Source organism: Panthera pardus, unplaced genomic scaffold (genome assembly GCF_024362965.1).
Source record: "Panthera pardus isolate Hobbes unplaced genomic scaffold, ASM2436296v1 HiC_scaffold_27, whole genome shotgun sequence".
NCBI classification, from domain to species: Eukaryota; Metazoa; Chordata; class Mammalia; order Carnivora; family Felidae; genus Panthera; species Panthera pardus.
Window position 1 is genome coordinate 83704225 of NW_026526843.1, and position 16230 is coordinate 83720454.

Sequence of the window (16230 nt, forward strand, 5' to 3'; positions counted from 1 at the left end):
TCACTATAGAGTTACCGTGCCCACCTACGCACAGCCCTGGCCCGACCCCCTTCCAGGCGGCTGCTACGCCCACTTCCATACAAGTCCAGCTTCCGCTGAGCAGCGTGGAGTGCAGCACCGCCCCGTTGGTGTTTTGGCAGCTGTCTAGGAGTCCCTCATCCACCAATTAGCAGAAAGCAGGGTCCATCGGCCCCTATCCTCGGAGGCTGTCTTCCATATAGGCCAATCAATGTGAGGCAGGCGCCCCCAGGATCTTGTCAATCGCCCACGGCTGTCAGTCTTGAGCCAATTAGCGTGAAGCACCCGAGAGGCCTGGCACGCCCCCTCGGAACCCAGGCGGCCATCTGCGTTCCATCAATTCCCCTTGGGCCAATCACGGCGTAGCTCTGTGGGGCAGGGCCTGCCTCCCCAGCCTTGGAAGCCGCGCGGTCGATCCTCGGTGTTCTGTCCAATCAACGAGCGGCAGAATGCTCGGCCCCTCCTCAGTAGTCCCACGTGAGCGGTGAGGAAACGCAGGGGCGGCTTCTAGCTGCTGCCGCCGCCGCCGCCGCCGCCACCACCGCCACCACCGCCGCCGCCTCGGAGCCCGGGCCTGGGGGGCGGTGGGGCTGCGCATGGAGCCCCCGCCCCCCGGAGCTGCCAACACTGCCACTGCGCTACACACAGGTGAGCCCGGGGCCTGGAGGGTGGAGGGCCAGTCCGTGACCCCACGTATCCTTCCCGCCCCCGCGCGAGGGATGTGGCTTGGCCCGTGGCCTGCCTGTGTTCGACTGCCCACCGCCACCTCCACGGCTGGTGGACCTGCCTGTGGTATTGTCCCCTCCCTTCGCCCCTTGTAGTGGAGCTGACCGTGGCCTGACCCCCCTTCCTGTTTGATAATGGATCGGTCTGCGTGCTTATATTTCTCCCCACCCCACCTTACAGTGGACTCGCCCACGGTCTTGCCCCCACCCCCACTTAGAGGGGAGCAGTCTCTGGCATTGTCCGACTCCTTGACAGTAGGTGCACCTGAGTGTTCTTATTTCGCCTGTCCTGAACTTTCAAGGACCCCGTCTGTGGCCTTGTTTGTTCCACCACTCCTGTTCCTTGTAGTGAATCAATCCGTGGCGTTGTGCACCCCCCCACCCCCTTTAACAGTGAGTTAATCTGTGAAGTTGTATTCCTGCCTCCTCCAGTCCCCCAGCGCATCAGTCCATGGCTCTCTGACACATCTTTTTTTTACTGTGGATCAGTCTAAAGGCTTGTATTCACATCCCCCTAGTTATCAGCCCATTGCCCTGTCCTCCTTTTTTTGTAGACTGTAGCTCCGGTCCTTGGGCTTCTCCCTTCCTTTTAATAGTGGGTCAGTTTAGTGCTTTTTATCGCCCCATTTTCAGTAGCCCAGTCCATGGCCTCGTTCCGTTCTTTTAATCAGTCTGTGTGATGGCTTTTCTCCTCTACTGTTGTGCAGTCTGTGTGCCTTTCTGCTTCCCTTGCCCCCAGTAAATTAGATGAGCCTTTGCACTCCCCCCACCCCCACCTTTGCAGTGGATCTGTTCATTGGCCTTCCTGTCACCCATGTGCTTGCATTCAGGCACACACCCCCATACCCTCCCCTGAGTCCAGAGCTTTGTAATCCCTCCCGCAGGAGGTGCTTTTATCTTCTCCCTTTCCTTGTGGTGGATCAGTCCGTGGCCTTCTCCCCCACCCCTACCATCCTTCTTTCTTAATATTGGATCACCCTGTGTGCCTGTTGAACCCAGGTGTTTTTCACTCTAGAACACACCCCCTCATATACATCATTAACCACTAAGACATTCGGTCTCATTCCAATAAATGGATACGTTAAAGATAGTGATAATGCCATTAGTAGCCAACATTTATTGAGCACCTACTAGGGACCTGGCAAGGGGCTGTATATTAATGAGCTCATTTAATCCTCACCATCACCCTATGAGACAGGTAGTGAGGAAAGTTCGGCATAAGGGTTCAATACCTTATTCAGACGTAAGTCCCCAGTTAGGTGACCCCTCAACACAAAATAATTTTTGAGGCTCCCCTCTCTCACCTCACCCCGTCTCATGTGAGACCCCGCTCCTTAAAAACCGAATGACTTCTCATCTCCAAGCTTTTGTTTTTGCTGTTCCCCCTGCCTGCAGAGCTGCCTCCATTCCACACCTTGTGTCAGCACCCATCCACCCCCAATCCCAGCAGCTCTGTGACCTGAGTGATTTAACCACTTCCTCCCTGCACCCAATTCCTTATTTGTAAAACGGAGAAATCAGAGCTAGACTCCCCTCCAGTGTAAAGAATGCCCGGGAGTCAATAAAACAAGTAACCTGTCTGGCCTCACCTCCTGCACCTTGTCCTCTCAGCTCTGTTCCAGCCACAGTGAGCTCCTCACTCATCCTCAAACACATCAGATGTGATCCAGCCTCAGGGCCTTTGTGTTCGTTATATTTCCTGCCTGGAACACTGTAGCCCTGATCTCGCCATGATTCCTTTCAGAGCTCTGTTCAAATGTCAGCCCATCCCTGACCATCTGAACCTGCATACTTAGCAGGACTCAAGTCCCTTCTCTGCTTTATTGATCCTTTTGCCCCTTATCACTATCAGATACACTGTGCACTTTACCAGTTGATTGTGTTTATTGTCTCTCCCCATTAGAACGGGAGTCCCATAAGGGCTTACAATTTTTGTCTGCTTATTTACTGCTGGGTAAATATACCTAGTATATAGTAGGTGCTCAATAAGAATGTGTTGCATGAATGAATGTGAAAAATATAATTTCAGACGAATCAGGGTGGCGGGGAGGAAGATAGAGATGATGAGGGCATATGAGAGCTCGTTAAGAAGCTAGTTGGGATTGTTCATTCAGCAAACACTTAGCACCTACTGAGTACCAGGCACTCTTCTAGGTGCTGGGGATACGGGAGGGAACAGAACAGGCAGAAATTCCTGCCCTTGTGGAGCAGACGCTTGCTAAAAGTGGGTGAGATGGACTATATAAATAAAACAGTAAGTAAAATTAGATCTAGTATGTTAGACAAGCACCAAGGGGGAAAAATGAAGTAGGGAAGACAAGGATAGAGTATGGGGGTGGTTGAAATCTTAGGCACCGGGCAGGCCTCATTTAGAAGGTGACTCTTGAATTAAGGCCTGAAGGAGGTCAGGGAGGGAGCCATAATGTCCAGGGGAAGAGTGTACCAGGCAGAAGGAACAGCCGGTGCAAAGGCCCTCAGGTCAGATTGTGCCTAGAGGGTTCAAGAAACATGAAGGAGGAGGCACCTGGGTGGCTCAGTCAGTTAAGCGTCCGACTCTGGCTCAGGTCATGATCTCACAGTTCATGGGTTTGAGTCCCGCATCCTGACAGCTCAGAGCCTTGAGCTTGCTTCAGATTCTGTGTCTCCCTCTCTCTCTGCCCCTCCCCTGCTTGCACTCTTGTCTCTCTCTCAAAAATAAATAAACATTAAAAAAAAAAAAAGAAGAAAGAAACCTGAAGGAGGATGGGGCACCTGGGTAACTCAGTCGGTAAAGCATCGAACCCAGTTCGTGAGATCGAGCCCCACATCGGGCTTGCACTGACCACACGGAGCCTGCTTGGGATTCTCTGTCTCCCCACCCCCCAACTCGCACTCTCTCAAAAATAAACATTAAAAACAGAAGAAACACGCAGGAGGCCAGTGTGGCTGGAGGAGAGTGGAGGGAGAAGGCAGGAGGCAAGGTCAGAGTGGTGATAAGAGCCAGATGGTATAGGCCATGGTGATATATAAGGTGGGGGGGGGGGGGGGGGAGGAGAAGTGGAGAGGGGTGGCTGTGTATCTTAGCTTGATACACAAGCTAAGAGCTAACATTTGTTGGGTGTCTCCCACATGCCAGAGATAGTTTTCTAAGTCCTTTACATATATTGCCATTTAATCCTCACAAAAGCCTTTGAGAATAGTATCTTTTGAGGATATTTTACAGTTGCAGAAACAGACCCAGAGAGGTTAAGTAACTTGCTCAAGGTCACACAGCTAGAACAGGGCAGAGGAGTATGAGACCGAAGACCCAGAGAGAAGAACAGATTTGCGAGAGCAGACAGGTTGTTCGTCACATTGGCTCACACAGAGGAAGAATTTTAATTCTGCCTGGGAGATACTGGAACTTGATGATAGTAGAATAAAGGGTTTATCAGGTGTGAGAAGAGGGAAGGGCACATTCATATCCTCAGAGGTGGGACCTGGATGAACTCACGGTGCCCGTGATGTAGTGTGCCAAACTTGTGGCCACCTTAGAGTCTGTGTACAGCAGTCTGTGTACAAAGACCCTTCCCACAGAGGTCAGCATGGCTTGCTCCCTCCCCCCCTTCAGGAGGGGACCCTCCCTGCTCACCCTGTGTAAAAATACCATCCCTGTCACCCTCTAGGGTCTTCCCCTTCTGTCTCTTGTCAAAGAGAACTGGTGTTGTAAAGTGCTGGGATCACTGCCTGGAGCCAAACTGCCTGGGTTTGAACCCCAGCTCTGCCAGCTTCCGGCTGCGTGATTTGGGGCAAGCCGGCAAACTCCACCTCTATTTCCTCATCTGGAAAATGGGAGGATCGAGATAATGCCCACCCCACAGTGTTGCTTTGATGATTGAGTCAAGTGATTTAAATGATATGCGGCACACAGCCAGCACTGTAGGACTATTTTTAAAATCAATATTATTATTCATAGCATACATATAGGTGTCTAAAAGGCCTCTGAGACGATCTCCAAAATTGACCTCCCAGTCTCGCCTCAAAACCTGCTCTCCTGCAGCGCTCCCATCACAGTTGGTCCTAGCTCCATCGTTCCAGGCGATCAGGCCACAAACCTAGAATCACCCTTGATGATGCCTCTCTCACCCACCCCCATCCTTTTTGTCAGCAAATCCTGTTCACTCGGTTTTCACATTTTGTCCAGAACTCAGCCACCCCTCCCCAGTTCCACTGCCACCGCCACCGCCACCATCTCTCACTTGGACTATTGCAGTAGCCTCTCCTATCCCTACAGTTGGTCTCTTCACAACAGCCAGAAGGATCCTGTTAAAATCCAAGTCACAGCCTCTTACGCCTCTGTTCACAGCCCTCTTGTGGCTCTCCTCTCACTCAGTCCTTGCAGGGCCCGAAAAAGCCTCACTCAGTCTGGCCCCCCTTAGCCCCTCTGTTCTCACCTCCTACCACTTTTTGTGCCCTTACTCCCTCCTCTCTGACCTTGCCAGACTCCTTTCTCTTCCTCTGACCTGCCCAGCACTGCTCCAGCCTCAGGGTCGTTCACCCTGGCTGTGTCCCCGTGTCCTCTGCCTGGATCGACCTGCTCCCGGGGTCATCACAAACCTGACACTCTCGTCTCATTCAGGCCTTTGCTCAAATGTCAGCTGCTCAGTGCCTACCCTCCCCTGGCTACCCTTTCAAAAATAACAACTCCTTTCCCTGCTTCATTTTCTTCCCATAGCTCTTCTCACCATCTGACATATTTTTGTACTCATTTATCTTGTTTCTTATCTGTCTTCCCCACCACAGTGTGAATTCCACTAGAGCAGGGATTTTTGTCTGTTCACTGCCATATCCCCAGCACCTGGCGCTCAATAAATGCTTGCTAGGGACGCCTGGGTGGCTCAGTTGGTTAAGAGTCCGACTTTGACTCAGGTCATGATGTCATGGTTCGTGAGTTCGAGCCCCGCATGAGGCTGTCAGTGCAGCACCTGCTTCAGATCCTCTGTGCCCCTCCCCCACTCGTTCTCTCCCTCTCAAAAATAAACATTTAAAAAAAATTTTTTTTAAATAAATGCTTGTTAAATGAATGAGGTGAAGAGAAGTAAACACATTTGAGGTAGGCAAATTACTAGGACTCTCATTAGGGGTCAAGTGGGAAATACGATAAACAAAATAGAAAACCCTGTGTGCTGTTGAGGCTTGAAGCAAACTGTCGGATTTCACTTTAATTGGTAGGTTGGATTTCACCTTAATTGATAGGTTCTAGCGCGAATGAAAGAGGAACTGGTAAAATTGCCTGTCTCCACCACCAGGAGTCACACTGAATTCTTTGTGCCTCTGAAACAGGCAGGTCTTTGAAATAAACCCAGTGAAGCCTCTGATGACAGGACTCTCAAATGTGGACACTTCATGGCTCTGTGACTTGTATAATAGCCTAAAATCATGTCCGCCAAATGAGTTTCAAAACAGCTCAGACCTGAGAGGCTCATACTGTATATTTCATTACAGATTAAAGAATCAAGCTATAAATAATAGAGGAAGGTTCTTGGAAACCTGGTTTGGAAGGTCTTCTGAACCCAACAATCCCAGCCAGTGAACAGGTGATTGATGAAAGCTCATTCCTTGAGAATAAATAGGAAGCGCCATGTTTATTTCCAGTTCACCCTCAGCAGAGGGCAGTTCTGGGGTGGTGGGCAGGGGTGGTCCTGTTCTCCACAGGATGTGCTGAAGAAGCAGTGTGGGGGCAGTTTAGCCTAAGGGTTTAAAGGCTTAGACAACTGGAATCTGACTGCGTGCGTCCGAATCCTGGCTGTGCCACTTAGGCTCTGTGGCCTGTACACGTCACTTGGACATTTTGTGCCTCAGCTTCCTCCCCTGTAAATTAGTGATAATAAAGAGCACCTACTTTCCAGAGTTGTGATGAAAGATAAATGAGTCAGTACCTATAAAAATAGCAGTACAGGTCTACATGCCCTTATCCAAAACCCTTGGGGGCCAGATGTGTTTCAGAATTGCACATTTTTCAGATTTTAGAAAGGCAACAAGGTGCACATACAAGATGTTACATAACACCGCTGTAGCAAAATGTACGAACAGTCACACTGAGTGAGGATCAATAAAGACCAGAGAGGGCCCTGTTCACTTCAAATCTGGTTTTGCCACCCAAAGGCTTATAAAGTTTTCTGTTGTTAGAGCTTTTTGGATTTTGGAATAGTAGGTAAGGAATCAGGAACACATTAGGAACTAATAGCTATTAAAAGCTTATCGTACTCCAGGCACATTATATTTAATCTGTACAGTAACTCTGTGAACTCGGTATTATTATTATCCCTATTTCACAGATGGGAAAATTGAGGCACAAGGAGGTTAAAGAATATGCCCAGGGCCACACCACTAATGAGTAGCAGAACCAGGATTCCGATCCTGGCAATCTGGCTCTTGAACCTGAGCGGTTGTCTGTTAGGCCATATTGCCTGATTGGAACAATGCCAGCCAAGTGTTATGAACCTAATAAACGTTGGCTATTGCTGTTCTCAAGAAGGAGAACATACAGGGACAGTAACAGGCCCAAGGAATGTGTAGTAGAGAGACAGGAGAGGGCAGACATTGAGTTTCAGGAAGGCTTCAGAAAGGCAAGGCTCCTGTGGCTGGGACTCGAATGATGGGAGAGACTTGTAGGCAGAAGGGAGCCCCACACAGAGTGAACAGCTTTTACGAGGGGCTAGTGGAAGGAACCTCCTGGAAAACTTGATGTTTGATGTGGTGGAGGATACAAATGAAAACGTTCAGGTGAAGGGCATTATACTAGTTTTCCACCCTGGCTGTAACAAACTATCACAAACCCAGCTGCTTAAAACAATGTACATTATTATGTCGGCACTCCAGAGGTCAGAAGTCCAGGCCCAAACCCAGGTGTGGGCATGGCTGCATTCCTTTCTGGAGGCTCCAGGGGACCATCTGGTTCCTGCTCACTCAGGTTGCTGGCAGAATTCAGTTCCTTGAGGTTGTAGGGTTAAGGGCTCTTGTTTCCTTACAGTGGTAGCCTAACGCTATGTCACAACACCTACATCATTCACCGCGCTTCATCTCATTGTGTAAGTATTCTGTCATCTCACATCATCACAAGAAGGGTGAGTTCAGAACAATAAGATATTGAGAAGAGAGAGCACAGTCCCATAACTTTTATTATATAGTATATTGCCATAATTGTTCTATTTTATTATCAGTTATTTTTGTTAATCTCCTAGTGTGCCCGATTTATAAATTAAACTTTATCCTGTGTGTATATGTATAGGAAACAAACATAGTATATATAGGGTTTGGTGCTGTCCACAGTTTCAGGCATCCACTGGGGGTCTTGAAACGTATCCCCTGCAGAGAAGAGGGAATTCCTATAACCTTAAGCTCATCTGCAAAGTTCCTTTTGCCGTGTAACATAATATACTCCTAGGTTCCAGAGAGTAGGAGGTAGACATTTTTTTCCCTTTTTTTTGTTTTAAAGTTTATTTTATTTATTTTTGAAAGAGAGAGAGAGAACAAGCAGGGAAGGAGCAGAGAGGGAAAGAGAATCCCAAGTAGGCTTTGCGCTGTCAGCATAGAATGCGACGCGGGGCTCCAACTCACGAACCATGAGATTGTGACCTGAGCCGAGATCAAGAGTCGGACCCTTAACCGACTGAGCCCCCCAGGCATCCCAGCATGTGGACACTTTTTGAGAGGGGCATTATTTTGCCTACCACAGTCTGCCCTCTGGCCCCCAAAGATTCACATTTGCTCCACATGCAAAATTCATTCACACCATCCTCGTGTCCCCCAAAGTCTCCTACCATTATGAGGGATCATCCAAAGCCAGGCCGAGGAGCTTAGAATTTAGTCTGAGGGGGTTTAGGGAATGATGGTGGGCTTTGGGGACAGCGGTGGAGCCAAGATGGCGAGAAAAGAAATCCTCCTCCTGCTGACCTTTGCCTCCTTCTGCGTTCACAGCCTCTCAGCTCTGAGCCGTCTGCCCTCCAGGTACCCCTGGGATGGCGTGAGCACTCCCCCAGCGATGGACCCCTCTGTGACGCTGTGGCAGTTTCTGCTGCAGCTGCTGAGAGAACAAGGCAACGGCCACATCATCTCCTGGACCTCCCGGGATGGCGGTGAGTTCAAGCTGGTGGATGCCGAGGAGGTGGCCCGGCTGTGGGGGCTGCGTAAGAACAAGACCAACATGAATTACGACAAGCTCAGCCGGGCCCTGCGGTACTACTACGACAAGGTAAGGCCTCGGAGGCCAGGACCGGGAACTGCCGACATTTGCGTCAATCATTTCATTTTTTTGCCTTACTTGTCGGAGCTGTAAATTTGAAAACAAAATTTACTATTTCCTACCCCGTTCTCTGATACTCTCACGCTGGTGTTGGGCACCCCAAACATTTAGCTCAGGTATTTCCTTTGGGCTACCGCTTTGGCTGAAACCTTCACAGCAGTGTTAATACTGACCCCTACCCCACCACCCCCCACACAACATTTCGTTTCTTGTCTTACAGCTAAAAATGTTTGAAAACACCATTAAAAATGACTCTTCCTCATCCTGTCTTCTGGAACTGGACCAGTCCTGGGCTTCCTCAGTTATTTCATAATCCGCTCTTATTCCAGAATATTCTTATTCCTAGCATCAAAATCTCCATGACAGTATTATACCAACCTTTCTGTACCTCATCCTCTGGGATACTGAACATTTTTATCAATTCTTCTCTCATTCCTTTAGCTGAACCTCCAAAACAACATGTATAATGCCAGCCGCACACCCCATTCTCTTGCATTCCCAGAGCAACACTGGTCCACCCCAGTGTTTATTATTTTATCATCTATTCCTATAGCTAAAATTTTACCTTTTCCTTACCCTTTCAGACTCCCACACCGGTGCTGTGTTTCCCCTCCCCCACAATTTACCAGTTTTTTCATTTTCTTCTTTATCTGAAACTTCCAAAACAATATTAATGAATACCCCTCTTCATTCCTTTTATGAGAAACACAGACCCACCCTGTGACATACCTGACCAGGATTAAGAGGTCTCTAAGGTGCCCGAGTGCCCCCCACATGCCTCTTGTCCCCCAGGACAGCCCTGGACCTATGCTGCCCACCCTTAATTATTTATAGCATTTATTCCATTTTTCATATTTTATTCCTTTAGCTGAAGCCTCCAAAACAATATTAATGAGGCCACCACAACATCCCTGAGATCCTCCCGACCTACCCTGAAATATCTCAGACGTGGTCTGTGATCTACCCAGCCAGCCTTGAGATTCCCCCCAATATTTACACCAGTATTTTAATGCTCTTATCTACTTGCTGTCAGTCACTCCATTTTCTGACGGCCTTAGCTTTAAAGTCTACCACAGTATTAAGAATGGGGCTCCTCAGTTACAGCTCAGTCAAGAAATAAACTGTGAGGGGCACCTGGGTGGCTCAGTCGGTTAAGCGTCCAATTTTGGCTTAGGTCATCATCTCGAGGTTCATGAGTCCAAGCCCCACGTCAGGCTCTGTGCTGACAGCTCAGAGCCTGGAGCCTGCTTCAGATTCTGTGTCTCCGAGCTCTCTCTCTGCCCCTTCCCTGCTAGCGCTCGCTCGCTCGCTCTCTCTCACTCAAATAAATAAACATTTTTAAAAAAGAAATAAACTGTGACAAGCAAAAAAAAAAGCCCAAAACAAAAAGAGTGAGGCTCCTCAGCCTTTTCTCCCTAGTGATGTTGCCCTGTTGTACTTCTGTATCAATGGCTTTACATAATTCTCCATATCAGCAATTCCTCACCACATTCTTCTATATTAATTTAGTCTCTTCCAATATTTACATCAGTTACTTCGTTTTCCTGCCTTACTGCATCAGCTACACTCCCAACACTGTCTTGGCAGCCACCCCCGCAAGGCCTGGCCCTTTTAGCCCCCCAGACACCCCTGGTTCCTGGAGCCTGCTCCTGCACCGACTCCCCTAGGTGGGCCCCTTGTGGAAAGGTGCCTCAGGGTGTGGGTGTATGTCTCTGAGTTGGGGGCGGGCGCGGGGTGCAGATGGATGGCGATGAGAAGTGACAGGGAGACTCGGAGGACGATTGATGGGAAGGAGACCCGGAGGGGAGACAGGGGAAGGGGGAGAACGGCAGTAGACTAAAGGAAGAGTTGTGGAAGGGAGAGGAGAGAGAGGGGAGAAACTGGGGAGAATACAGAGAAGGAAATCATGATGGGGAAGAGAGGTAGAAACTGAAGGAGAAGGGAGGAGCCCCCAAATCGGGAAAGACGCGGGTGAAAGGCTGGGAGGGGGGACCCATGCAGGGGCAGACACAGAGGTGGGATGGCATATATGTAAAAAGACAGGAGAGGGGCAAGAAAGACCCTGGGAGATGCACCCCTCCACCCTCCATCCGTACCCCCCCCAACTCTGGCCCTCTCCTCTAAGGCCCTCTATCCTGTCTCCTCCCTTCCCAGAACATCATCCGCAAAGTGAGCGGCCAGAAGTTCGTCTACAAGTTTGTGTCCTACCCCGAGGTCGCGAGGTGCTCCACTGAGGACTGCCCGCCCCAGCCTGAGGTGTCGATCACCTCCACTGTGGCAAATGTGGCCCCCACCGCTGTACACACTGTCCCCGGGGACACAGCCTCTGGGAAACCAGGCACACCCAAGGGTGCAGGCATGGCAGGCCCGGGTGGCTTGGCGCGCAGCAGCCGGAATGAGTACATGCGCTCAGGCCTCTATTCCACCTTCACCATCCAGTCCCTGCAGCCACAGCCACAGCCGCCCCCTCATTCTCGGCCTGCCTCAGTGCTCTCCAACACCGCCCCTGCAGGAGCTGCAGTGCCCCCTTCTGGGAGCAGGAGCACCAGTCCAAGCCCCCTGGAGGCCTGCCTGGAGGCTGAGGAGGCTGGCCTGCCTCTGCAGGTAAGAACTGGAATATAGAAATTCAGTAAGAGGGAGGATATACAGTTCCCAAATGAGGAGGCGGGCTGGTGGGAGAAGGAGCATAAACATCCTACTTAGATATGGTGGAAGGAGGGACACAGAAGTTCCCTGGGAGAAGGGGTTGGGGAGGAGAGCTATGCAAGTATGAAGCTACACAAGGTGCCCGAATTTATTTGCTTAACGCATAGACTCTCTCACCTTAGCGTTCATCAGAATCACCTGGAGGGCTTTTTAAACTCGATTGCTGGGGCCCACTCCCCAGTTTCTGGTTCTGTGGATCTGGGGTTGAGCGCGAGAATTTGTATTTTTAACTAGTTTCCAGGTGAGGCACATGCTGCTAATCCATAAAGCAAATTTTTGAGAACCACTGCTTTCATGAATGGGGGCAGTGTCCCCGGGAAGCCCACCCTGAGGGGCAGCCCTGTCCCTGGAGAGACGCTGCCCCAGAAGAAGCCCCACATCCTTGGCAAAGCCCCACGTCTTGTCGATGTACCTGCCTTGATGTGCGATCATGCCCCCTGCTACAAAGTCCTGCTTTCCAAGAGAAGTCCTTGGCTTCGCTAGCCCAGCAATCCTTATGCACCCCCTCTGCCCGCCCGCCCTCCTCTCTCAGGTCATCCTGACCCCACCCGAGGCCCAGAACCCTAAATCAGAAGAGATGAATGTGGATCCCGGGTTGGGCAGGCCACTGCCCCCCGAAGTGAAAGTGGACGGGCCCAAGGAAGAGGTGGAAGCCACTGTCGGTGGGGAGGCGGGGTTTGTGCAGGAAGCCACTAAGGCCGGGCCGGAAGTTCCTCCTGCGGAGGGTGGGCCGGCCCGGCTGCCCGCGGTCGTCATGGAGACAACAGCGCAGGTCGGCGGTCTCGCGGCTTCCACTGCTTCCAACACGGAGATCGCCCAGCCCCAGAAGGGCCGGAAGCCCCGGGACCTGGAGCTTCCACTCAGCCCGAGCCTGCTGGGTGGGCCAGGACCCGAGCGGACTCCAGGATCGGGAACTGGCTCCGGGCTGCAGGCGCCGGGGCCAGCGCTGACCCCGTCCCTGCTACCTACGCACACATTGGTGAGTGCCTGTGCAGGGGTGGGGCGAGCGAGGGAGGAGCTAGACTGCGAGAGCCAGTGTGGTTTCTCTGAATGAGCGGGAGGGTGGGGCCTTCGAGCCGGATTGGCTGCACTGAGACCCCAGGCTGGAGGGACGGGGCTTGATTAACGCAAGGCCCACTAGTCTCCAGTGCCTTGGGTTGGGCTGTCCGAATGAAGGGCTGGTGTGGGGAGTTTTGTGGGCCGGGATCGAGAGGCTTTGTGCGGGAACTGTTTGGTGGGTTGGGGCATGGGTTGAGGAACCTGCGTGGGGCTTTTTGGTCTGGGATTTCCTTAGCGGGTTTCCTGTGAGGTATATGGTTGAGTGGGATGTAAGAGTTGGAGGTTGATCCTAAGCTGATGGGTTGGTGACTTAGGAGGTTGAAAACGGCATGTGGATGGGGTCTTGTAGGTGGTCTTGCCCAGAGAAGCTGGAGGTGGGCTCTCAGGAGTTGGGAGGGGTGGTCTGTATAACATTGGAGAGGTGTCCTGGGCTTGACCTTAGTAGTTAGGGTGTAAGCCTGTGCAGTTTGGGAAGATAATCTCAGAAGTCCGAGTGGGAAATCTGGTGGGGCTGGAGCCAAGTTCCTTCCATTTTCCCACACCTGCCCTGTGTTCACTTGCGTTCCACCCACCCCTTCCCCCACAGACCCCGGTGCTGCTGACGCCAAGCTCGCTGCCCCCCAGCATTCACTTCTGGAGCACCCTGAGTCCCATTGCACCCCGTAGCCCAGCCAAGCTCTCCTTCCAGGTAGGATCCCCTTCCCCCATCTCGGAGAGGGTGAGAGACCCTGGCATGGTCCCCATCCCTGACCTTTCCCTATTTCTGTCCCCAGTTTCCGTCCAGTGGCAGCGCCCAGGTGCACATCCCTTCCATCAGCGTGGATGGCCTCTCAACCCCCGTGGTGCTCTCCCCAGGGCCCCAGAAGCCATGACTACCATCACCACCGCCACCACTCCCTTCTGGGGTCACTCCATCCATGGCCCTGAACTTCTCTCCAGCCAGCCGTCTCAAGGAGAAACATAGTTCAGCTGACAGACTTGTGCTCTAGTCGTGGTAGGGTAGGGATTCTTAGGAAGGATCACTCAATAACCCTTCCACAGGAAACACAACAACTTCTCTCTTCTTGGTCAGTTCCCCAGTGGCCGCCCTTACACGTCTCCTACTGCAATGGTGGGGGCGGTTTATTTATTTATTTTTTGAAGGCCACTGGGAGGAGTCTGGCCCAACCCTTTTAGGGGGGTGGTGAGGACATCTCCCCCATCTCCGCATTTTTCCCCTAAGATGAGATAATCGGGGTCTGGCTTGAGAAGGACCTTTTCTTTATTTATTTCTCAGCCGGCCCTTGGGAAGCTGAGGGAGCCCTGTCTCCATTTGGGGGTGTGGGTAGAAGAGGTAGCTTATTGTAGTTTATTATTCCTGGCCATACCCAAGGGTCCAGGAAGAATTTGTGCCGTTTAACGGTTTGGGAGTCTTGGCCGAGGAAGTCTCACACCCTTGAAACAGGATTTTCCACTTCCCCAGCCTCTCAGATACCATCTTTTTGGCCAGGGAGAAATGCTCCTTTTGTTCTTCTCCCCCTGAGAAGCCATTCCTGTGTCTGCCAAACTCCTGGGGTCCTGCCTGTTACCTCCCAATGGAGGGTTTTTTTGGGGGGAGTGGTCCCCGTCTGGGGGGCCCCTCCAGCCAGTACTCCAGGTCTCCTTGTCCCCCACCCCTTGCCATTTTGATAGTATAATCTATTTTTAAACAGGGCTTTTCAATAGGGGAGAGGGGAGCATCTCTTCCTATATCTGAGATGGGGTGGGTGGGAAGGAAGGGATTTGGGGGGGAATCTTCCTGCCACCCCCAAGTGTTTATTTTTGATACCAAACCTGTATTTTCAGCTCCCTCCCTCCCAGCCCCCCAATTTCCTGCGGGCGGGTACAAAGGACCCTTTAAGTGTCCCTGGAGTTGGGAGGGAGGAATGGGGGGCATAAAGCCTATCCTATCTTAATTCCAGGCTGGAGGAGGAGGGTGGGTTCAAAAGACTCCTGGGCTCACCTCCTGTAAGCACCGGTCCAGCCCGGGCCTGGGGACCTGGGGGTTGGTGATTTGGGGGACGGTGCTACACCTGTCTCCACCGTTTGTTTTACTTCCCCAAAAAAATGGATCTTTTTTTTTTTTTCTAAGAGTCCCAGAGAATGGGGAATTGTTCCTGTAAATATATATTTTTAAAGGTGATGTTGGAGTCTGCTAGCCGTTTTTCCCTGAAGCCATTGGGACTGACTGTGATAGGCAGGAGTTTGTATGAAGGGCGGTGAGGGTGTGAAATTGACTATGAGAGGTAGCATGGCGGTGTGTGTCAGAGAGACTGCAGATCGGTGACCACATGTGTGAAGAAGAGAGCAAGTGTGGAGAGCTGTGATCGTGCATACATGCGTGTGAAACCGTGTATGAGAGAGTGGTGGCTGTAACCACAAGCGACATCGTGTCTATGTGAGAAGTTATGGCTGTGTGGCAGAAAATCACTGTGGGACGGAATGACTGATTAAGGTACTGTGCAAGAGACCGGAGGTGTGTGTGAAGTCCTGTTTAGGCAAAGGTAGCGGGGGCCACACCCCCGACACTGACAGGCTGATGATGGTGAGCGAGACAGACCGAGTGACCAAAACGATGTGTGAGCCTGTACGGGCACGAAGGTGCAGTGGAGATGGTCAGAGACACTTCACTGTAAATAAGCAGATGACCGGGAGATGGTTTGTGTGTGAAACTTCACGCAAGGCTGTGGTAGCAACTGAAGCCATGGCAGCCTTGTGGGGAAAGTCGATGGTACGAGGAGAAAATGGCTGTGAGGCCAGATGGGTGCCTGAGACACGAGATCCAGGAACGCGTGATTGCGTGTGTCGACACTGTTCGTGTGAGACTAGCAAAGACTGAGCACCTGAGAAAAGATGGCTCTGGCCAGGGAAGCGTGAGGCTGCAAAGTGTGCATGTGCATGTGTACGTGTGCTGTGTGTGTGTGTGTGTGTGTGTGTGTGTGTGTGTGTGTATACCTGAGACGAGTGGAAGATTGATTACAGTTTCTACTCCAGTCTAGCCCAGAGGCTCAGGGGGGACTGTGACAGCAGGAGAGAAAATGATGGCGAGGCCGAGTGACTGAAACAGTACGAGAGACCACATAAGTGTTTGTGAGTGAGAGCCGAGAAGGTACACGGCACTGTGTGAGAGAGAATCAACAGCCCAGCAGTGTGTGAGCGAGTCTGTGAAACATCTCATGTGGGACTTTAATCAGAGGGATTCTTTAAAATATTTTTTTAAGTGTATTTATTTAGAGAAAGAGAACAAACTGGGGAGGGGCAGAGAGAGAAGGGGACAGAGGATCTGAAGTGGGCTCTGCACTGACAGCAGAGAGCCCAGTGTGGGGCTCGAACTCACAAACCGTGAGACCACGGCCTCAGCCGAAGTCGGACACTTAAGCCACTGAGCCACCCAGGTGCCCCTAGTTAGAGGTTTTAATGTGTGTGAAAATCAGAAAATGA

The 16230-nt window shown here is 51.3% G+C and overlaps 1 protein-coding gene across 2 annotated transcripts; it reads left to right on the forward strand.

The window, feature by feature from the left end:
• The first annotated feature begins 496 nt into the window (after nt 1-496).
• Nucleotides 497-14932, forward strand: ELK1 (ETS transcription factor ELK1). Of its 2 annotated transcripts, XM_019417602.2 has the most exons (7): nt 497-666; nt 7735-7792; nt 8682-8955; nt 11161-11610; nt 12245-12691; nt 13358-13459; nt 13545-14932. In XM_019417602.2, exons 3-7 carry the CDS (start codon nt 8746-8748, stop codon nt 13641-13643), a joined length of 1308 nt encoding a protein of 435 aa, XP_019273147.1. In that variant the 5' UTR covers nt 497-666; nt 7735-7792; nt 8682-8745; the 3' UTR covers nt 13644-14932. The 2 variants fall into 2 exon arrangements, with proteins under 2 accessions (XP_019273147.1, XP_019273146.1); XM_019417601.2 differs by lacking the exon at nt 7735-7792 and having other exon boundaries at nt 498-666.
• Nucleotides 14933-16230: the final 1298 nt, after the last annotated feature.